Source organism: Triturus cristatus, chromosome 3_1 (genome assembly GCF_964204655.1).
Source record: "Triturus cristatus chromosome 3_1, aTriCri1.1, whole genome shotgun sequence".
Classification (NCBI taxonomy): domain Eukaryota; kingdom Metazoa; phylum Chordata; class Amphibia; order Caudata; family Salamandridae; genus Triturus; species Triturus cristatus.
The window spans coordinates 482,532,405-482,554,092 of record NC_140583.1 but is presented as its reverse complement, the minus strand read 5'-3'; the positions used below and the strand labels follow the sequence as shown (position 1 = coordinate 482,554,092).

The 21,688-nt window shown below is 44.9% G+C and overlaps 1 protein-coding gene across 1 annotated transcript in view; it reads left to right on the top strand.

Annotated features, from left to right (window-relative positions):
• IQGAP1 (IQ motif containing GTPase activating protein 1) overlaps positions 1–21,688 on the top strand; it is a 532,553-nt gene that overhangs the window by 456,937 nt on the left and 53,928 nt on the right. Inside the window, exons 36-37 of the mRNA XM_085644306.1 lie at positions 2,161–2,283; positions 3,311–3,419. Coding sequence (XP_085500432.1) covers positions 2,161–2,283; positions 3,311–3,419 — 232 coding nt within the window. The remainder of the gene's footprint in view (positions 1–2,160; positions 2,284–3,310; positions 3,420–21,688) is intronic.

The window sequence follows — 21,688 nt, the reverse complement described above, 5'->3', positions numbered from 1 at the left end:
AATCGTGGTAAAGGCATAGTTGTTGTTACAATTGTAGTGGTTTAGACTAAGTAGTGGGTAAGGAGTAGTTGTTCAGACTGTAGTTGTTCAAGTGGTAGTGGTTCCATCATACAACCGCTCATTATTGCTTGCTCTGTCCCGCAAGTTAGGCAATGCTTTTGTAGTGTGTCTTTGGTTTCTGTAACTAATTCTTCCTTCTGTAAAAGTTGTGACTTATTTAACTACCTGAAGAACTAAGAAGCAAGAGACGCCACAGCTCGGATGGCCGCCTACCACACATAGTTCTTTAACATTTTTGAAATTCTAACTCTGACCTTTCCACATGGTGAACTGTTTCTGTATTATTTCAGACTTCAGTAAGGTTGTATAGACTGCGCTTCCTTCAGTTTATTTGTGTCCTTTCATGTTCAATACCATAAAGCGTCTTTCCTGTCATTGTTGTGGATTTTGTTTCCATCTTCTAAATAGTTTAAAGAACGTTTTTTAGAAAAAACGACCATTCTGTCTTAGCATTCGCATAAACGCCATGCTCATCACGTCAGAGGAACAGTAGTGTTCAAGTCCCCCTTCAAACTAAAATGTTCAAGGCATCAGTCCTGTAAATGTATTTATTACATAAATGTGTTCTCACTAATACCTACTTATAAACAAATCTTCACTTCCTTTGCCTCAAGTTCTAAATTAGAGGCAAGAAAACGAAGCATTTACTTTCATAGAGCAGTCTTTTGTGTATGTTTGTTAATGCATGCTTGCTTTCTTGTTTTCACTATTTTTTGTAAAAGGAAAAAAAATTCACATCCCGTATTACTTGAAGTACAGTACCAAAGGCACATAAAAATGAGTTTATCATTCACTATGAAGCTTTGATATGTTGGCCAGCATCTGTGTGTATTTTGTTTTGTAACCTACTATGTTAGTTACAGTAACTAAGGCATATAAAAAGGAGTTTATCGTTCACTATGAAGGTTTATATATAGCTAAATGCCAAGACAGGCAGGGGCACTTAAAGGTTTCTCTTAGAAAATGAATCTAATGCTGTCACAGGGATGACAATGTTAGTTTCATTGAATCCAAAACGATATACACGTATTAATAACCTATATCCTCCGAAGAAGGTATAAAAAGCACAAACAATACTGTGAGTTAAGTTTGACTAGAAAATCCCCAGAAAATTGTAAATGTTAGAAGTCAATAGGTCATGAACAATATGAAGGATCACGTTGTTTTCTTTTTTAAAGTCGACATGTTTATTATGTTTTAGGATGAAACACTGTTTATGTTATAAAAATACCATTAGGAAGGCCAATGAGTGTGGCTTGAATATGCCCATGCAGGCAAACATTGGCTTGCACGAGTGTGCAGTTGTGCACGTATGTGTTAGCATGTTAAAGCCAGATTTATTGTCTTTGCCAATGTTTTTTTAAATTAGTTAAAATAAAAAAAACACAGGATGTGCACCACATTGATTCTAAATCTGGCATACATCTTGAAATGGCAAATTTACAGTATTGTGCAAAATTGTACCATGTTTATATAATGTTTAATCTTCAAATGGTAAATCCGGGATGCAATTATGTCCTAATGTGGCCACCACATTTAAAATCCGTCGGCATGTGAGCTTGTGAACTCACACTCCAGTTCTTACAAAAGCTTATTGAAATGGGTGCTACAGTTAAAAAATTAATAAATGCATGTCTTGCATACCTTATTGAGTTTTGCAAAGTAGGAGAATTGATTCAATTTTCTGATGTTCGATAGTCCCTCAAGCACCCAGTGAAGAGGAGGATACGCACACCACAAGCACAATAGAAAGAGAGTGAGACTAAAATACTTGATGTGTTGATCCAAGATTAGAGACAACGTCTCTGGCAAGTGACCAAAGGGCCCTAGAAGCTAATATATGAAGGAGTCAGAGCCAAAACCTACTATAGCTTATTATATATTTGGTAAAAACAAAAAGCCTCACACCAGACCTGAATAGTGCAGAAGCATTGAAGAAGATGAGTACAGTCTTGAATAGGAATTTGATGATTTGAAACTTGTTTCAGATTGCATTGATTTATCCCGTAACGTTCCCTTTACTCATATCTGCGTTTTTCTGATACAGTGTATTGGTAAAAGTAGCCAGTTTAAAAGTTTGATTTGTTTGTATTTCCTTAGAGTGTCTAAGAAACCAGGAGAGATGAAAGGCAAAAAGAGTAAAAAGATCGCATTGAAGTATACGGCAGCTCGACTGCATGAGAAAGGAGTGCTTCTGGAAATCGAAGACCTGACAGTTAACCAGTATGTGCTACTTCTATAAAGTCATTGCAAATAAAACCTGTACTAAAATATCTTGTTAAACTTGCTTATTGAAACTCTATAAGACTGCAATATATTTTAACAACACTACTTTCTATATCTCATCAAATACTGTTCAAGGGCTGATGCTTGATGGAATTCTGAATGGAGGTGCTTATCCAGAAGGCTTATCTATAATGGAATTTAAAAGTAATGTCTTTTGTCCTCAAGTACCTACTATATTAAGTGATACAAACTGATGAAGCAGAAGACTTCTTTTTTGGTGTTTGTGGTTTATTGTTGACAGATCAGTTATCTACAGAGCACCCATGTAGGTGTTTATTTCACCTAAACTCTGATATAGTAAAATACATTCAGGAGATTTTCACACAAGTCAAGGGAATAGAGAAAACTTCCCATATGTTGTATATTAACAGAACTGTTGGGTTTTACTTCATTCTCACTAAGTTGTGAGCTTTTATGAAAGAATCAAAGTTACCTGCCTGGGCATTGAGCCACAGAAACATTATTTTGTTCATTTAGCAACGTTTTGCATAATTTAGTGTTAGTTTGTACAGCGCGTCCTGTCCTGTAGCCATTTGTTCTTATGTGGTTAGGTCTAAGAGTGTGTCCCCACTTTTATGTTTATGTGCATGGTGTTATTAATGTACACCATGCTGACCTTTGTTTTTCCCCGTGCATTTGACAGGGGATCCAGTTACTAATGCCTGTGGATCTGTGCATTGGACATCTGATCTAGACTTAATGCTTCACTTTACCAAGCCATTTCAAAGTATACGTTTGGGGGACACTTTGTCATCGATGTATCTGCCCCATGTACATTACATCCATTAGAAGGTTCTCAAACATAGTAAGATAGTGAGTGCTGAGATTTACAACGTCACTCACTATGGTGCCACCCTTGCAATTTTCGTTGTGGTTTTAAAAAATGCGGCATTTTAAACTTGTCTTCTGTTTTGCCAGAACATCCGTTTCTAATACTTGGTTGTTATTCCCTCTGATTATCCAGGTTTAAGAATGTGATATTTGAAATCAGTCCCGCAGAAGAAGTAGGTGACTTTGAGGTCAAAGCCAAATTTATGGGTGTTCAGGTAGAAACCCTTATGTTACATTATCAGGTAAGGAGACTTTTTTCCTCAGCAGTTTGTGATAAATTCAGATTAGTAATAGTCGGTCAAATTTGCAACTTTCAAGGGATTTGATTGTGATGAACATAATTAACTCTATGCAATTATTATTATAAATGGAAAAATAAGGTTATCTGCCAGAATTCTGAAAAAAGAACAGAGAGATTCTGTCTTGTGAATAAGTAGTACTACCGCATGGAAGGTGTAGTAAAACATTGTATGCAGTTCAGTTGTGACTATCACAATAGATTCATGTCCAAGACAATCTAACTAAAGTGTGCGTTCACACATAATGATTTGTAATCCTCATCATCAGACCTAAGTGCGCATATGGAAAGTAAGTCTTTCACCCACATGTGGTGTTCAATTTACATTACAAAGTAGTCATAGTTACAGCGCACTGAGCATGCTTCTCGAAATTCAGACTCTTAATGTCTCCCTCCCAGAATCACAGTTAAATGCAATGTTGAAAGTTGACTCTGCTGATTTCATCAAATTTTTCTCAGCACCTCAACTTAGTTCAATTAGTAGGGTTGATTTGTGCATAATAAGCCTTGTTATGGATTCTGGCACGAGCCAGTCGATGATGTGCATTATACGAGCATATTTTTTCCTTAATAAGCACTTTCTTTCAAAGAAAATTACTTGTTAAAAGTTTTTTTTTTTTAATACAGTAAACGGTGTAAGTGCATAATTTACCCCCCTTTCGCTTGCTCCACTGTTTCACCACACATTACAAACGTTGCAATATTTTTCTCTGTCGACTGCTTTCCACTCATTCTGAAGCCATAACCACGGCTCTGGTATTTTTTATAAGCTTGAATGAATACAATAAAAAATGTATGGAGGTGATGGGCATGTTGCCTCATACTGGGATTGCTTTTGTCATCCTCATTCACCATCCTTCATGCCTTCACACAAGAGGGGGGCAAGAGCCCGTGGTAAAACAAAGAAAGGGAGGACCAAGCTAACATACTCCCAAAGAGCAGATTGGTATTCCCCTTTGCTACATTTGTTAGCCTGATGGGGGTTGGATGCGCCATTCTTGATTCCTATGTTCGCTTTTGAAGAAATATCTCTTTAGGTTCCAGAATGCAGTGTTTACAAACTTCTGGTTGTTTAAGAATTTCATTTCACCATGAGAACCTCACAGTCAGTCGTCTGTCCCTGGAGCTCGGTCAACTCCCCTTTAAGATACGTGCCTTTCTGTTATTTATGCTGCTTTCAGTAACCACTTGCTCAGACGTCACATAATTTTCAAAGGCGTTAGGGACCTTGTCAGTAGGCAATGTAATTTGATTACTTATATTTAGTCAAAGCCTGTGACAGCAGGTGAGTGTCTTATTACTGTTTTGGTCATGGCACGAGGACCTTTAGGAGAATGGGATGAGAAAATTCAGCTTTACCCGCTACACACAATCTTGCAAGCGTCAATGAAAGATACGTCTGTATATGGGTATACCGTGGTCACCGCACTGAGGTTGAAACCTCAAAGAAACGGTTCTGGTACATTAACCTTTGGTTACTCTGGATCCATCCGAATTCATTGAGTTGCACGCCAAACTTGCGGGGTGGCCAGTGCAAGGAAAGCTGTTCACATAGACTCTGGCTCCCCCTAGGATCCTCAGCCATTTGCCCCTTTTCTGCAATGACAAATTTGCTTTTATGACATGCTGTCGAATAAAGCTTTGAAATTTTGCAATGACAAAGGAGCCCTGATGTAAATTGCAGCAGAGCCAGACACCCAATCATATGCCCAAATAATATAACCGTGCAGATAGCGTACCATAGTGGCTCCTCATGCCTCATCATCCACAGCCACACACTTCCCTCTTCCCAAGCAAGAACAGATTACCATGTTTATTTCATGATGTAAGAAGACATGAGGCGCCCATTTCTAGGTCTCCAGTGCCTCCATGATAGGCTCTAAAAACTCATCCTTGGCCTTATGCGCTTGTTCAGGAAGCCTGTTGGTTGGTATATCACTATGTCCTCCATCTGATGCCATGCTAAAACCCACTGCCCTATCAAAGAGAGACAAAACAAATAAGCGCAGTACATGTGATCTGATTTTGATACTCCCCATGTTTGGGATTCATAGCAAGTTGGGTCCTAAATAATCCGCATAGTCCTTGCAGAGAAAACGGGTGTTGACTATGTACAGAGTAGAAAACATCTTGAATCCAAATTCAGTATCTTGTCCAAGAAATCACTGAACCAGATTCTAAGATGATTAGCTCTTCTTTTGTGGTGTGGTCTTTAAATCTATATATCATCTCAGCATGAAGGGTAGATACATATATTGCATCACAACTTTGCTTTTTTCAAAGTGCCCTGCCTCCCAGAGGACAAAAGGGGCAGAGCTAACCACGCAAACCTAGAGGCATCTAGCATATCTTATGTGAAAGAGCCAAGTATTGTCTCCTTTGTGGAATTTTATAAAATTCGATAGTGCGCTCCTTGAACAGAGCATCCAAGTCAGATTGACTAACTGCCCCAGGATGAAGTGCCAAAACACCACAAACAACTGGTTCTTTACTCCACCTCAAAACTAGATATACCAAGCTGCTTTAACACTGCCAAACTGCAGTGAGAGGATATCTTTCTCTCTCTAGAAAGTGAAGGAAATCGCCATGGACGCGTGAATGAACATTTCCTACAGTCCTCTGGTTACCTCAAAAGGTATCCTGAGGCTTCTGAAGAGTCACTTTCCAAATGTAATGAAGTTACATAGTGGGAGTATTGCTGAACAGCCAGGTTTTTTTAGAAAAACTTTTGAAATAGTTATAGTTATGTGGTAATTATTGATATTTTGTTTCTTACTCAATGTATCTGTTTTGCCCATATTTATTCTGTGTGCTCTGAAGAAACAAATAGTTCAATTAGTGTATTTTCACATTAATGACATGTACACTTACCCTGTGTCTGTGAAGGATGGTGCTAATAGCAACCTCACATAATTCTGCAATACTCAACTGAAAATAATTTGCATTTATTACTAATAGTGGTTAACATTTTTATTTATATACACATCATTAGGAAATCTTGTCATTTTTCTTTAGTGTCTGGTTACAGATAGCTTTAGCTCTATGTGGCGGACGCGATAGATCAATACAGGCACGGCCACATCGAGGTGTGGGTACTTAAACTGTGCCATAGACACTATTCTGTCATTGGTGATGTGGATCAATGTCTACACCACCAATTTCACATGCATGGAATAATAGAGCCACCCTGTGGCTAATGTGTGTATTGCAAACATACATTAACATCACTGATATGCATGCTAAACAACTTGGGTTTGCCACTGCTTTATTCTATGTTAATGTTTGTTTTATTCGTTGAAACATAAAGCAGAAATTTAAGAAGTTAAATCTCTGACGTAGCATCAACATTCGCCCAATGTCAGTATTGTTAGCAATGTTTATTTTAATATACAGAAAGGAAACTTGCCCCCACAACCCCGACCTACTCTAACCCTCGCTCCACTGGGTGTTCATAAGATCTTATGCTTATGTGTCTGTGTAGCTCTTGTACTTCCGATGGTCTCCTTCATATATTCATGGTTATAGATTAGTCTGGCGTAGCGTACTTCCGAGGGTCTCCTTCATAGTCATGGTTATAGATTAGTCTGGCGTAGCAATTTTAGATACCTAGGACAGGTGAATTCTTGTGACAAAAGTGAGATAAACAGCTGCCAGACCTCCCTGAATGCGTCCTCTTGTAGTTTCAATGTCATTGTAAGTCTCTGCATCCCCAAGAGGTGCCAGATTCGGTGAAGCCACCCCAGTCTTGTTGGAAGCCTGTCAGTGCCCCAGAGGACTAGAATCGTTTGGTGAGCCACCCCCAATGGCAGCGCAGTGTGTGTACCTCTCCTAGCTTTATGGCGAAACGTCAGTGGATTAAGGAGGCCCAACAGCACATAGGCCGGGAACCGGTGAGTTGGGTCCTGAAGTGGTGGTCAATCTCTGCCAGGACTTCTTCCCAAAATTGGGTCAAGTTAGGGCACTCCCACAAGATAGGTACAAGTGTCCCCAGAGCACTTTTCACTGCACTGTGGATTCGCTCTGTGTAAGCAAGCCGGAGTTAAATGCCAATAGTTGGGGACCTTCGTCGCCGTTTCTGTACCGGCTGCATTGGTGGCCGTGTGCCTGGCTCGGTGAAAGATGTCCCACCACTCCTGAAGGGAAATCTCCCGCCCCAGTTCCCTCTCCCATCTCAGCTGTGCCGCAGATCTAGGTTCGGGAGGCTTGTCAGAAAGTTGTTTATACAGGTCTGACACTACATGTTTGTCTGATTCTTTGCTTAATAGCCTTTTCTCGAAACTGGTCAAACGGTGTTGGGCCATCTGTCTCACCCCAGGCTGCATCAGTCAATGCCTAATCTGAAAGTATCAGAATCTCTCCCTCTCGGGTATGTCATTATCTCTCTTTTAGTCGTTGAACTGTAAAGGCCCCTCTAGATCGAAGAAGTGACCTATCGATCTGCATCCCAGCTTCACCCATTCCCGAAAGGCCACTGTATTCAGCCCTGGGGAAAAGTCTGGATTCTCCACCACCGGGCTAAGCGGAGAGGGGGAGGTCAAAAAGCCCTCGCTGGCGGCCACCATGTCCCACACTCAAAGGGGTGGGGTCTGTTATCGCGGAGAGGTAAAGATTGGGGGGCGGTGTGTCTTGCTCAAAAAAAGAACATTCTACATGGATGTTCCAGCCAGCGCTGTGTCCATGAAAAGCCAGCTTTTCTCTGATACAGGGTGCGTCCATTCTGCCAGGAACCTAACCTGTGCTGCTTGAAAATATTGTACAATTCGTGGGACACCTTGTCCCCCCAGCGCAGGTGTCTGCCAAGTGAGTTCAAGACGCATTCGGACGTGCCTGCCCAGCCATACATAATTTTGAAGGCCCTTTTGTAAAGTCTGAAGTGTCCCAGTAGGGGGCCAGGGTAGTAACGTCACAAATATTTACTAGAACCTGGGGAGGACCGACATTTTTAGGGCCGCGACCCTTCCGAGCCACCTCGTTAGATCGGTTTGAACTCTACTAACCAATGCGCGATAATTTATTTCTATCATTTCCTGGATAGTCGATGCCAATGGGACCCCCAGGTGCGTTATACTTCACTCCCAGCGGATGGAGAGAGTCTGTGTAAGAAAGTCCTTCTAGTCTCGTAGCATTGACAGGCTCAATGCTTGTGGTAGCTAGGTTAATTTGAAATCCTGAGAACTCCCCAAACCTCCTGACCTCCCTTAGAAACTCTGGCAAAGACTCCTGTGGGCTATCGAATGATACAATTACATTGTCCACGTATAGGGTGATTAGATGTTCCTCTCCTCCAAATCGTATGCCAGTACTTTTTGGGTCGCTCCTGACTCGCTGCACAAATGGCTCCATATAGAGCGCGAATAACAGCGGAGAGAGGGGGCACCCCTGCCGCGATCCACTCTCTATGGGGAAATTCCCGGATCTCCTGCCATTCACTCCGATAGTCGCCTATGGACCTCTATACTCGCTTAATGCCCAGGCACAATACCTGTCTCCCAATCTAAATCTTTTCAGTACCGCTTCTAAATAGGGCCAGTGGACTCTGTCGAAGGTTTTCTCTGCGTCTATAGAGAAAAGCATTGTGTTCCTTTGGAAACGGGATGCCTTGTCTATGAGGTGGAGAATTCTTTTGGTGTTGTCTGAGCTCTGCCTACCCAGAATAAATCCAGCTTGGTCTGGACCCAGTAGTCCGGGCATATAAGTGGCCAGACATGTAACTAGGATTCCTGTAAATAGTTTTGCAGTTACGTTCAAGAGCGATAACGGTCTATACGGTGCAAACAGGCAAATGTCTTTCCCTGGTTTTGCTATTCCTACTACCAAGGCTTCTTTCATGGAAGGAGGGAGCGTCCCGAGTCTGAAATCTCATAAAAAACTCTGTTGAGGAGAGGAGCCAATAGGTTACAAAAGGTTATATAAAAAGGGGCTGAAAAGCCATCTGAACCTGGGGATTTATGTGGTTTCAGTCTGGATATAGCTGCAATTACTTCCTCTATCCTTATGGGGCTATCTAAGCTTGCTGCTTCCTATTCTGTCAGGCTTGTTACTTTGGCATTTTCCAAGTAGCTGGAGATCACTTGGGGTGGGAGATCCTGCGCGGAGTACAAAGCTTTATTAAAAGCCTCAAATCTCTCCGCTACCGCTTTGTCCCCCATCACCTCTTACCCATCGTCCATCAGTAGGGCCTCAACCATGTTAGCTTGTCGCTGGCCTCTGATTCTCCCAGGCTTGTTACCCCCACATAGAATGCGTGCCTGAGGCGGAGTAGAGAATACTCGACCCTGGCCAAATCTATCCCCGCAAGTTGTTTCCTGGTCGCCTCCAGTTGGCACCCGACTCTGGGTGCCCCAGTACGGTGGTGGATACACTCCAGTTCGCGCATTTGCTGCTGTAGGTGCGTTCGCTTATTGCGTCACTCCTTGTTAGCTGCAGAAGAAATTGCGATCAATTCCCCTCTAAGCTTCGCTGTATCATTGACATCTAAGTACCTATGGATCGCACTCTCTGCTTTTCTACTTCTGGTCTATGTAGTAGGGTCTCTCGCAGTCGCCAGGAACAGAGTCTTCGTGCATATGGGGGAGCGCAAGGTCTAGCAGAACCGCTAAGTGGTCAGGTAGTGATCTAGGTTCAATGTCTACTGCTTAGGTCGCTGCTAGGACCTCCCTACAGATAAGGAAGTGATCCAATCTTGCATATGATTTGTGCGCGTGGGAGTAGAATATGTAGTCCCTAGTGTTTGGGTGCATATCTAAGGGCAACTCTCTGGCTAATTTCCCCTGCTACCCCCTGTCTCTGGGTCGAGCGGTCAACTGCATTGTTGAAAAGTAAATTTAAGTCTCCTCCCAAGATCATCCACCAGTCCTATGCGGTTAGAATGTCAGCTGCTGCTTCCTGCAGAAAACTGTCTTGTCCCTCATTTGGGATGTACACTGACCCCAGGAGGACAGAGTGTTGGCCAAAATGAACTCTATACCCCAGAAATTGCCCCCCTATCTCCATCACCCCCAACACGACCTTCCCCTGAATGGATCGTGCAAACAGAATCGCCACCCCAGCCCTCTTATGTGGTAACGAGGAAAGGAATTGCTGCAGGAAGGCCCAGGATTGAATCCTGGTCCAATCTCTACGAAGGAGGTGTGTCTCCTGTAGGAGGTAAACCTCAGCTCGGGACTGTTCTAGGTACGCAAGGACCACCCATCTCTTAATAGGGTTTTTTAAGCCCTTAACATTTAGGGTCAATACCCTAAGGCTATTCGGTGTGGGAGACATTTTAGGGGCTCCACTCTTCCCTGTTCCTCCCAGCTCTGCCCTCCCTCATCCTCCCCGCTTACCACCCCATGGGGAGCCCTCCGCTTCATGGATAGATTGATGTGTATGTTGCGTTTGTCAAGTGAACACCCAGTAGCAATCCCAAAAACAGTAAGAACAAAGAACCATTGTCCCTGGATCGGGGAGGAAAAACTAAATTCTGTCTCTCCACCAGAGGAAGTGTCTCTGAGTGGGAGCATGGCCATGTCCGCTCATTCTCTCTGCCTCCGTCCTCCCCGCCTCCCCCCGCCCAACTATGGACTATAAACCTCATCGCCTCAAGCAGGATTGCCGTAGGCAGTATCCTCCGCCAATTTATCCAGCAGAGCCTTTCTCTCTGATGCCGGTTCGAGGGGACCCGTCGCCACCACCATCGGTTATTTCCTCTGAGACTGACCGTTGCCTCCTTCTGTCGCGATTCTTCTGAAGTTTCTATTTGAAGCAGTGTGCAAGCCGCGTAGAGCGAGCAAATCTGATGTTGATCCTGCCAACGAAAAATCAGGCGAAAAGGATGTCCCCAGGAATAGGCCGCTTTCTATGCTCGCCAGAAGTTCGTGACAGGAAGGAACTCTTTCTGCTTCTGGAGCGTGGAGGCTGCCAGGCCCTAATACAAATGTAGGGTCTTGCCCTTGAACAGCACTGAGGTCATCTCTCTTGCTTTCTTCAGGATACGTTCCTTCAGAGTGTAGCTATGCACTCAAGTCAGCATATCCAGTGACCGCAGTGATCCGGGTCCCCAGAGGCCGACTCTGTGTCCTGTCTAAGCAAGACTCTGAGGCTAGGGTGTCTCCTAAAATTTGGGCGAAGAGCTCTGTGACTTAGGTCTTGATGTCTCTATCCTCCGCTTCTCTTGGGGCTCCCCGTATGTGGATGTTATTCCGTCTGGAGCGGTCCCCGTGTGCTTGTAAGTCTAGGGTTGATCTTGGAGGCGGATTACTTTTTGTTGCAGTTTCTCTATCTCCTCGTCCCTGGAAGTCTCACGTCCTTCAATAGCATCAACTCGATCTCCAAGGTCTGTCACTTTTTTGTGTATTGACTGCAAATCCCTGGCCAAATCTGCTGCACTGCTAAGAGGTCCTCCCTCAATCCTGAAAACAGGGCTTCCAAATAAGGGCGCGTGACCGGGGCCTCCAGGTCTTGCGCTGCCAGCTAGGTTACTCTGCTTGAGGTCGCCTAGGGATCGCTCTCCTGGGGGCCTAGTTGTGTAAGCAGCAAGTCCTTAATTGATCCCCCCTTCTTGGCTCTCGCAGAAGCAATGTTACCTAGACCACCCGGTTTTTTCCCACAGTTCCAGGTGGGACCGCACGCTCCCGAGGTCAGAATTGGCCTCGTTTCCCTTGGGCCCTAAGTGCGTGGGCTGCACTTGCATGGGTTGGGGGTACAGTCAAGGCGTCACTGTCTTCGTTGCTGCTGGGGGCAGCAGGATATATACACCCTCACCTACAGTCCAGTCCTCCTGGCCGTACTTGGGCTTCCAGGCTGCTCTCCTTCAACTCTGGTGAGGGTCTGAGGGTCGTCCTCCAACATGCATGCCTCAACTCTGAGGTGCTACCTTGATAGCATCAAGGCTGGATACTTCCGTTAGCCTTTGAGCCTCCTCAAGTTCGGGCTCTACCCTGTCTCTGTGCATCTCCTCTGGAGGCCCAAGTCCACTTTACCCAAATGCCTGTACAGCTTGGGCAGAGGGTGGGCCATGATCCTGCGCCACATGTATCAAGGCGCAGTCTTCAGCATTGGTTGGCTGCCGCTAGGGTCCACGACTAATTTCAGGCTCTGTTCTGTCACGTCCCTCTCATATGGGGTTCCAATTTCTTCGTACGCTGTAGCCTTATGCTGATCTCCGCTTGTTGTGTGCGGAGCTCACAGCCTCTAATGGCTCTGGTCCATGGCCCACTGCTCCCTGTCGAATGCAAACTCCCAGCCGGGGTCTTTTGCGACGCCGCCGTCGCAGTTTCGCCAGCTCTTGGGGCCACTTCAGGCCCTATGCTTGCCCCTCACCCTTCATGTCTGCTTGCGACTGGCCTTAGCCCTGGGCGGTCCGCCCTGGGCCAATCGTCCGCTGTCTCAGTACGTCGCTACTAGGCCTCTGCTTTGGCCTGATAGGCACTCGCCAGCCCGCTCTTGATTTTGGACCTCGCGGGGCCTCAGCTGTGGGTCCCCCGCGGGTCGACGGACACCAGCGTCTGGCGGAGGTGCACTGGCTCTGTCCACGTCTTTCGCACACCATGCCCTCGTACAGTGAGGTGCAGCTCAGACACAGGCCGCTCACTGCCTTCTCTGGTCTCCTGCTCTCCTCCTCACCTCCTCTCCCCTCTCGGTGGTCATGAAGCCTCTCTGCATCTCCAGCTGCTAATTGCCTCGTTCCCCAAGACATATCAGTGAGGCGGCAGGGGAGAATCTCTCGGGACGGAGAGACGGAAACTTCGTTCTCTAAGGACACTGTGTAGGAAAGTGGGTTTCTGTTGCAGTAACCCCCCCAACTTTTTACCAGACTACTGTTGCACTTTTTCTTGGTGTGCCCTGGGTCCCTGCCAATCAGGTTCCCAGGGCCTGTGTTCTTTCACCAAAACTAACCCAATTGGTATCTCTGGGCACAGGTCAGCCCCTGGTAAATGGTACCACAGGTATCTAGGGCACTGTGACCAGGGAAGACCTCTAAGGGCTGCAGCACTTATTGTGCCACCCTTAGAGGCCCTGTACCTTTACACACACACACACTGCCTTTGCAGGCTGCGTGTTTTGGTGCAGAACAAAGTAGAGTCGACATGGCACACATCCCAGTGTGCCATGCCTACAACCCACTGCCCTGGCATAGATAGTCACCCCTCTAGCTGGGTGCCCTATGCCAGTGGTGAAGGTACATGTGCATGAGCCCTGTACCACTACAGTGTCCAAGTCCATTCTTAGACATTGTAAGTTCAGTGCTGCCATTGAGAGTATATGGTGCTGGGAGCTTGTCATTATGAACTCCACAGCACCATAATGGCTACACTGAAAACTGAGAAGTTTGGTATCAAACTTCTCAGCACATTAAACCCACACTGATGCCAGTGTGGGATTTAATGTAAAATGCACAATAGAGGGCGTCTTAGAGATGCCCCCTGAAGCTCGACCAACTTCTAGTGACCTGACTGAGTGGCTGCTTAGGCTGCCACCAACAGACATGTTTCTGGACCCCTGGGTCGAGAGCTGCTGCTCTCGGGGGCCTGAAACAATGCACATCCTGGGACGAGGTGCCAAGCCTCCTCCACCAGGATGGGCAGGGTTCACGAAGGAGAAGCTTCAAAGGCATGCCGCCTTTGTGAGCCTCTCCAGACCATTTGCTGCTTTCAACAACTGGTCCTCACTGGTTCTACCCCCCACTTTGGGCGGGAGAACCGGCGGGAAAAACAAGTGAGGAAGAGAGGTGTGCCCACCTCTGCCAACTCCACCCCTCAGGTGGGGGAGGCGAGGTGAAGCACAACCACGAGTCCCCGCCATCTTAAGGATGGGGGGACCCAGCCAACCAGGGACAGGCTCTGGAGAGTGGCAGACTAGGGGTGTACCCACCCCAGGTAAGGGATCCATTGGTCCCTGCCCTTTACCTACCTGTAGTGCCCCTAAATCTAGTATTGAGGGGGCACCCTGAACCTTGCTTCCTCAGATCCAGAAACGACAAGAAAAGAAGATAAGAAGAAGCACCAAAGAGCCGTGCAGAGCTAACAAGAGGACGACGCCCACTGACTTGGCCCCAGCCCTACAGGCCTGTCTCCCCTCGAACCGGCTCCCGCGAAATCCCGGTGTGCCCTGCAGCCAGCAACCTCAAAAACCCTGGAGGACCTCCCTGCCTTCACTTCAACCGGACTTGTTCAAACTGCAGCTTCTGGCTCCGTCCGGACACCGCAAATCCAGCTCACTCTACACCCACCGAACCCGGCCCGAGCTCGAGTGGAAAAACGCCACGAGGAGGTTACCCCGGCGATCCTGACCCGAGATCCGGCCACTCCTGACCTGCCTCAAGCCTCCAGACGACGCCTGCAGCTTCAATCCAGAGGATCCCCTCTACCGCGACCAGAGTGGTTAAGAAAATCAGACTCTAAAAGGCACCCCTGCACCCGACTCCCCACGGCCTTGTGTGCCCAAACGAATGGTGCCTAATCAACCCAAGACATCCCAACTTACCCCTCAAAGTGGTGGTCGCACCCAGAAGATCCTCGTCCCCGAGCCTGTAGAGTTTCTTCAAACCGGAGGCTCTCCGTAGAAAACAGGGCGCCCGACATCGAAACAGCACTCTGCACCCGGCCGCCCCAGTGTCTCTGAGGGTGCACTTTTTGTGTCTGCTTGATTCCCCATTTGCCCTGAGCTAAAGTCCAGGAGCTTTGCTCCCACAACCCTGTTGCCTACTTGCCAGCAGCCACCAACAGGAGACCCCCTATCCTCCATAGGATAACATTGTGCCTCAACACTCTGCACCTGGCCGCCCCAGTGCCGCTGAGGGTGCAACCACAGTGCATCACTGACCCTGGGGGACCCCTGAGCCTAACCCCAGAACCTTAACTCCCACAGTCTAATACTTACCTAAGAACCAATAACCTGTTTTTCCTCCATAGGATAACATTGACACTTTTTCCTGAAAAAGTTTTTAAGTGTGGAGTTTTTAAGTTCAATAAGATTTTATTAAGGAATGAAAAGAGAAGAATCAATACATAATGTCAGCAATAAAGGGGGGGAGGGAAGGGAGAGGGAGAGAGAGGGGGGGATGGGATAACAAATGCAAAATGTAAGAGGCAAGAAAAATACAATGGAACAGTAATCATGGGCATTAGAGAAGGAATCATAAAAGGCATAAACGTTATAAGTTAAACAGCAAATCTTTAAAAGAATAAAAGCAAAACAATATGCTAGTGAATCTTGAATGTGAAAAGGGTATCACGGAGGTTTAGGAACTTCTTGTTGAACAGGCATTGGACGGAAAGAACGGGCAGTACAATTATTTAAATACAACGTAATGGGAAGCCATAGGTCTGCACGTTTAGCTGCTAATTGAACAGGAAAAACAAAGGCAGTATCAAGTCTATGGTTGTGGCAAACATTGTACCACCATGCTTTGAGGGAAACATTAGATGTGTTTTTCCAATTAACAGTAATTTGTTGGAAAGCTACAGCTAATAATAAATCAACAATGCGGACATTCATATCTACATTATCCCAGCTAGAAGATAAGCTTCCTAAGAAGAGGTGAGAGAGAGAAAACGGAATGCAAGTATGGAAAATAACATTAATTTGAGCCCACACCTGTAACCAAAAGTCATGCACATGTTTACAAAGGAATAGCATATGGAGTAAGGTAGCATTAGGGGTATCACATGACCAACATAAATCTGGGGTGTTTGGAAAACGCTTATTTAGTGTAGAAGGCGTGAGAAGTAATCTGTTATAAATAAAAAATAAGGATTGTGTCAGGGAAGCTGCTCTGGAGGTTTTACGGAGTTTTGCCCAAACCTTATCCCATGTAGATATCGGCCAATTTATTCCGAGATCTGATTCCCATTGATGTTCTATCTTGGATTTGGGTCTGGGCAGCTCATGCGTGTGAAGGTATTTATAAATAAGAGATGCCTTGGGGGTGTTACGAAGGAGAGAGTGAAGCTGAGAGCTAGGGGCGCGTGAAACAAGGGGAGGCGGAGAGTTCAATATCTGCTCGTAGGTCTCGAGAATAGCAGCTTTAAGTAAAAGGTATTTGGGGAAAAAGGATGAGGGTAAACCAAAAAAAGAACAAATATCGGAAAAAGAGAGAAAGGTGAGACCGGAAAAGAGTTGTGAGATCCAAATCAAACCCCGGGCTCTCCAGGATTTCCAGTAAAAGGGCTTATTACGAATTAAAAGATATTTATTATGCCAGATGGTGGAGGAGAGGAAATCGTCAATGGTCAGAGGTGGATTAGGGGTAGCAGACAGTAAGAGCTTAAGAGTGTGCTTGTGAATAGGAGTGGGAAGCGAAGAGGGTTTGCGGGAGAAAGCAAGATATTCTGCAAAAGAAAACGGAGACAGGAGATTACGCTCAACCTTAACCCACAGAGGACAGGGAGAGATGGGATCTTGCAGCCAGAGGGAGGCTTGACGTAACAAAAAGGCCTTCTGATAAGCAGGAAAATCAGGAAAGTTGACACCCCCTTCAGAGGCAGGGCGAATAAGTCTGGCAAGAGACATTCTGGATTTTTTTGAGTTCCATAAAAATGAGGATAATAGTGAGTTAAAATTTTTAAAGAATCTCGATGGGATTGATACTGGAATGTTGGACAATGTATAAAGAATAATGGGGGAAATCATCATTTTAATAGTCTCCAGGCGACCCCACCAGGACAGGTATAAAGGATGCCACCTTGCAGTGAGGTCCGCAATCTTTTGTGCGCATTTGGACATGCATAAAGAGACAGTGTCTGGAATGGAGGAAGTGATATATAACCCCAGATATTTAATATGGGAGGGACACCAAGTAAATTGGGAGACAGTAAAATCTTGTTTGAAAGTAAATTTAGTCAAGGGTAGGATCTCACACTTATCATGATTGAGCTTATATCCAGAGATGGAGGAATAATTTCGAACTTCATCTAGGAAAGCGGGGAGGGATTCTGCAGGATTAGAAAGAAAGAGTAAAATATCATCTGCGTAAGCAGCGAGTTTAATTTGAGAATCTGCAATCTGGAAGCCATGTATAGCGGGGTTCTGGCGTAGTTTGGACAAAAAAGGTTCTAAAGCAAGGTTAAAAAGAAAGGGGGAAAGGGGGCAACCCTGACGGACGCCCCTACCTAAATCAAAATAAGAAGAGATTTGACCGTTTGCAAATACTGCAGCTCTAGGGTGTGAGTACAGCAGGGAGACCAAAGAAATGAATCTGGGTCCAAAACCAAACCAAGTGAGAGTGTGAAAAAGATAGCGCCACTCAACACGATCAAACGCTTTTTCAGCGTCAAGGGCAACTGCTGCAAGGGAATGTTGACAGCGGGAGGATTTTGACAATATATTAAATAGGAGTCTTGTGTTATCCGTGATATGTCGGCCTTTGACAAATCCGGACTGCTCTTCACCCAGAAGATCAGGGAGAAGGTGATCTAGTCGACTCGCCAATGCCTTAGCAAAAAGCTTGTAGTCAATATTGACTAAGGATATAGGCCTGTAATTTTTGCAATACTTAGCATCCTTCCCAGGTTTGGGTATCAAACAAATATGGGCATCTGAAAACCTCCCTGAGGAAGCACCTTTGGCAATAAAAGTATGAAGAAGGGAATGCAATCGTGGAATCAATAACTTAGAAAAATGAAGGTAAAATTCAACGGTAAAACCGTCTGGACCAGGAGCCTTGTTGAGTTTGAGAAGTTGCAAAGCAGTGAGCAATTCTTTTTGTGTGACGTCAGATTCTAAGGAGCAAAGGTCAAGAGGGAAATTGGCGGGTGTGCGGATAGAAGAAAAAAAGTGGACAAGGGAACTGGGAGAGGGTTGAGTCCCCGGTGTGTACAAAGTCTCATAGAAACGTGAAAACTCAGCAAGAATGTCAGCATCCACATGTTTCAAATTATCATCAGGATCATAAATAGATTCAATATTTAACTTGTTATGTTTAATCTTCAAGTAGTTAGCTAGGAGTTTCCCCGCTTTGTTCCTACCCCCATAAAATTTAGCAGTCGACTTCAGCAAATACAGGGAAGCATCTTCTGTAGATTTCTCATTAAATTTCATTTTTGCTGCAACAAGGGCCGTCAAGCTATCAGCAGAGTGGGATGTGAAATATGTATGTTCCAATCTCTTAATATCTGAAAGGAGGTTTTTGGTGTGCCATCGAGCAGTTTTACGTTTGTTTGCGACATAATTAATGATAAAGTCACGTGCCGCTGCTTTAAAGGCATCCCAAATAGTATGCTCTGGAAGGGTGGCGTCGTCATTAGTCAAAAAAAAATCGACAGAAAAGGAGGTGAATGCAGCTGTAAACTTGGAATCGGCAAGGAGGGAGTTATTGAAGCGCCACCTTCTGGGTCCAGCAATCTTAGGGAATACATCAACACATGTGAGAACAGGGGCATGATCTGAAAGCAAAATCGGACCAATCTCGGAGTGTAAAAGCGATTGAGTGAGATTGTGGGAAACAAAAATGTAATCCAAGCGTGATTGGGAGCGATGACAAGGAGAATAGAAAGTGTATTCCCGCAGTTTTGGATTACATAGGCGCCAAGAGTCTACTAACTTATGTTGTGAAATAGCATGACTAAATAGCTTGTGGGGTTTGTTAGGAGTATAGGGGGTCTTGGATGATCTATCAATAAAGGGATCCAACGGTTGGTTACAGTCTCCCGCCAAAATAAAATTGTGGTCCATAAATTTAGTTAGGAGTAGGGAGAAATTGGACCAGAAAGAAGGTTCACCCGTGGTTGGGCCATACACGTTAAGGAGAGAGATTGGAACACCTCTGAGTGATAGCTTGGCATAAACCCACCTGCCTAAAGCGTCAGATTCTTGAGTAAGAACCTGAAAGGGGAGGGATTTACGACAAAGGACTGCCACACCATTCCGCTTACCGTCACCCTGCGAGTAAAAGAGTTCGCCCACCCAACCACGTTTAAGTTTGATAGATTCAATATCTGTTAAATGCGTTTCTTGGAGAAATGCGATATCAACGTTCAATTTGGCTAGGTGTGACAAAATCCTTTGGCGCTTAATCGGAGAATTGATACCCTTCACATTCCATGACAATATATTTAATGACATAAAAGTAATATTTTAACAAAAAATGTGAAAAATATGAGTAATGAATAAAAAACCCATGAAAAGAAGAAAAGACATAAAGAGAGAAGAGAAAGTAGCGTGAAAATATTGAAGAGAGGAAGGAAAAAAGGGCAAATAAGAGCATTTGTGTTGTCGAGAAAGGACAAGTGTGAGGAAGGAGTACAAAAATTTGAGCAGAAAGCCAAAAGTAAGAAGACAATTGAGAAACATATGTATGTAAAGAGACAAAGGATGCATTGCTTACACATACTAAAAGTTCCGATCAGAAGTAGGAAGACAAAATGAATACAAATGAACAAAAATGGGAACAAGGGAAGAAAGAATAGGAAGGAATATAGGGGAAGAATAGTGGATGCACGGGGAAAACAATTAAGGGAGTAATGAAAAAACATACCTACAGAGGAAGGGAGCGAGAAAGGGTGGGGGAGGGAAGGAACCACATGGGTGAGGCAGCACATCCACGAGCAACGAAGCAGGGACCGGGAGACACTATTGAACACGAAAAGAATTCCTGTGAGACGAAAAAGAAGAGCAAAAAATTAAAGCATATTAGGGGATTATGACAAACCAAAACTAACAAATAGAACAAGAGACATCATCATGTATAAACAATAGAACAATAGAACATCGGCCTAGCGAATATTTAGATAATCAGAAAAACTAAGGGCAACTGCAACCCAATAAGGTCATGAAACAAGAACGAGATAGAGAGCGCCTTCAAATAATCATATAGGCACTAGTCAACCAGGAGCAGAGGATGATGGTCCGGAGACATCCATGGTAGATGATTTGTGCGCATTGATGAAGCTTTGTAAACGGACAGGGTCTTCATAGGTTGTAGTCTTATTATTGTATGTAACTTTGAATAAACATGGGTGATAAAGGCCATAACGTGCCCCCATCGCGCGCAGATCTTCTCTCAGGCTCAGAAAAACCTTGCGACGGTTGGCGGTGGCTTTGGCATAGTCCTGTGCAAAGAATAGGGATGAGCCAGACCAGGACAGATTCGGAGAGGATTTGGCCGCCGTCAAAACCATCAAGAGATCTAAATATTCCAAAAAGTAGATGATGACCCCTCTAGGTCTCTGTGAGGAGGAGGCAGAAGAAGGTGGCCGACCTAATCTGTGAGCACGCTGAATATTGAGAACTTTGTCCTGTGGCAGATGGAGGAGCTTGGGAAGAAACGTCTTGAAGAAAGCAATTGGATCAGACCCTTCAAGTCCTTCAACTAGGCCATAAATACGAAGATTGTTGCGTCTGTTTCTGTTTTCCAACTGCTCTACTTGTTGTTGAAGATCCGAGACTTGGGATTTCAGGTTTGAGACAACAGAGGAAGTTTCTTGGAACGACTGAACGGATTTCTCGATTGATGTGACCCTCGTCTCCATTTGCGACCAATTGTCCGTGAGGACTTGGAGCTTACTGTTTGTCTCTTCCATGAAAGGACGCAAGGATCTTATTTCTTCTAACAACAATTCCATGGACACTGGACCAGAATGCTTTGGAGGTGAAAGGGAGTCCGATTTAAGCCTCTTCGTGTTAGATTTAGAGTTATCCGGCGAGTGCCTGGAAGGATGCATTGGCGTAGCAGAGTCAGACGAGTTAAGAGAATCTTCCAATTGTGAAAAAGCAGAAAAAACCTTGGAGTTCTTCAGAATCTGAGGTTTGGGCGGGCGAGATGAATGCGACATTGATTTGAGTCTGCCCATATGACAAAGCCGTATAAACGTTGACTTGTTATAGGTCACAAAGAGCTAGAACAAAGAGAGCTCAGGAGAAGACGCATCAGGAGTACGCAGGTGCCAAGTACGTCAAGCAGAGAAAGCAACCAACTCCGCAATATTCAAACAGAAGAACCAACTGTGGTGATGCCTGGATGCTGCTAGTGAGGCACTGTATTACAGAATGTCGATAACATTACTTACGCAGGATATTCTTGGGCAGATTGGCAGGATATGAAGCGAAATGACTTCTCACGCACTTCAAAGAAGCCTGCAACAGCTAATAGTATTGGTGATATAAAAACAGCCAGGTGCGCACTCGTGTTGAAGGCATGAGGGGATCCTAATGGAGCGTTGAAAATATCATATCTGGAAAATAAGCTCAGCGGTAACTATGGGAGAGAAGGGCGCTTCATGAAGGAGCATTATTGAG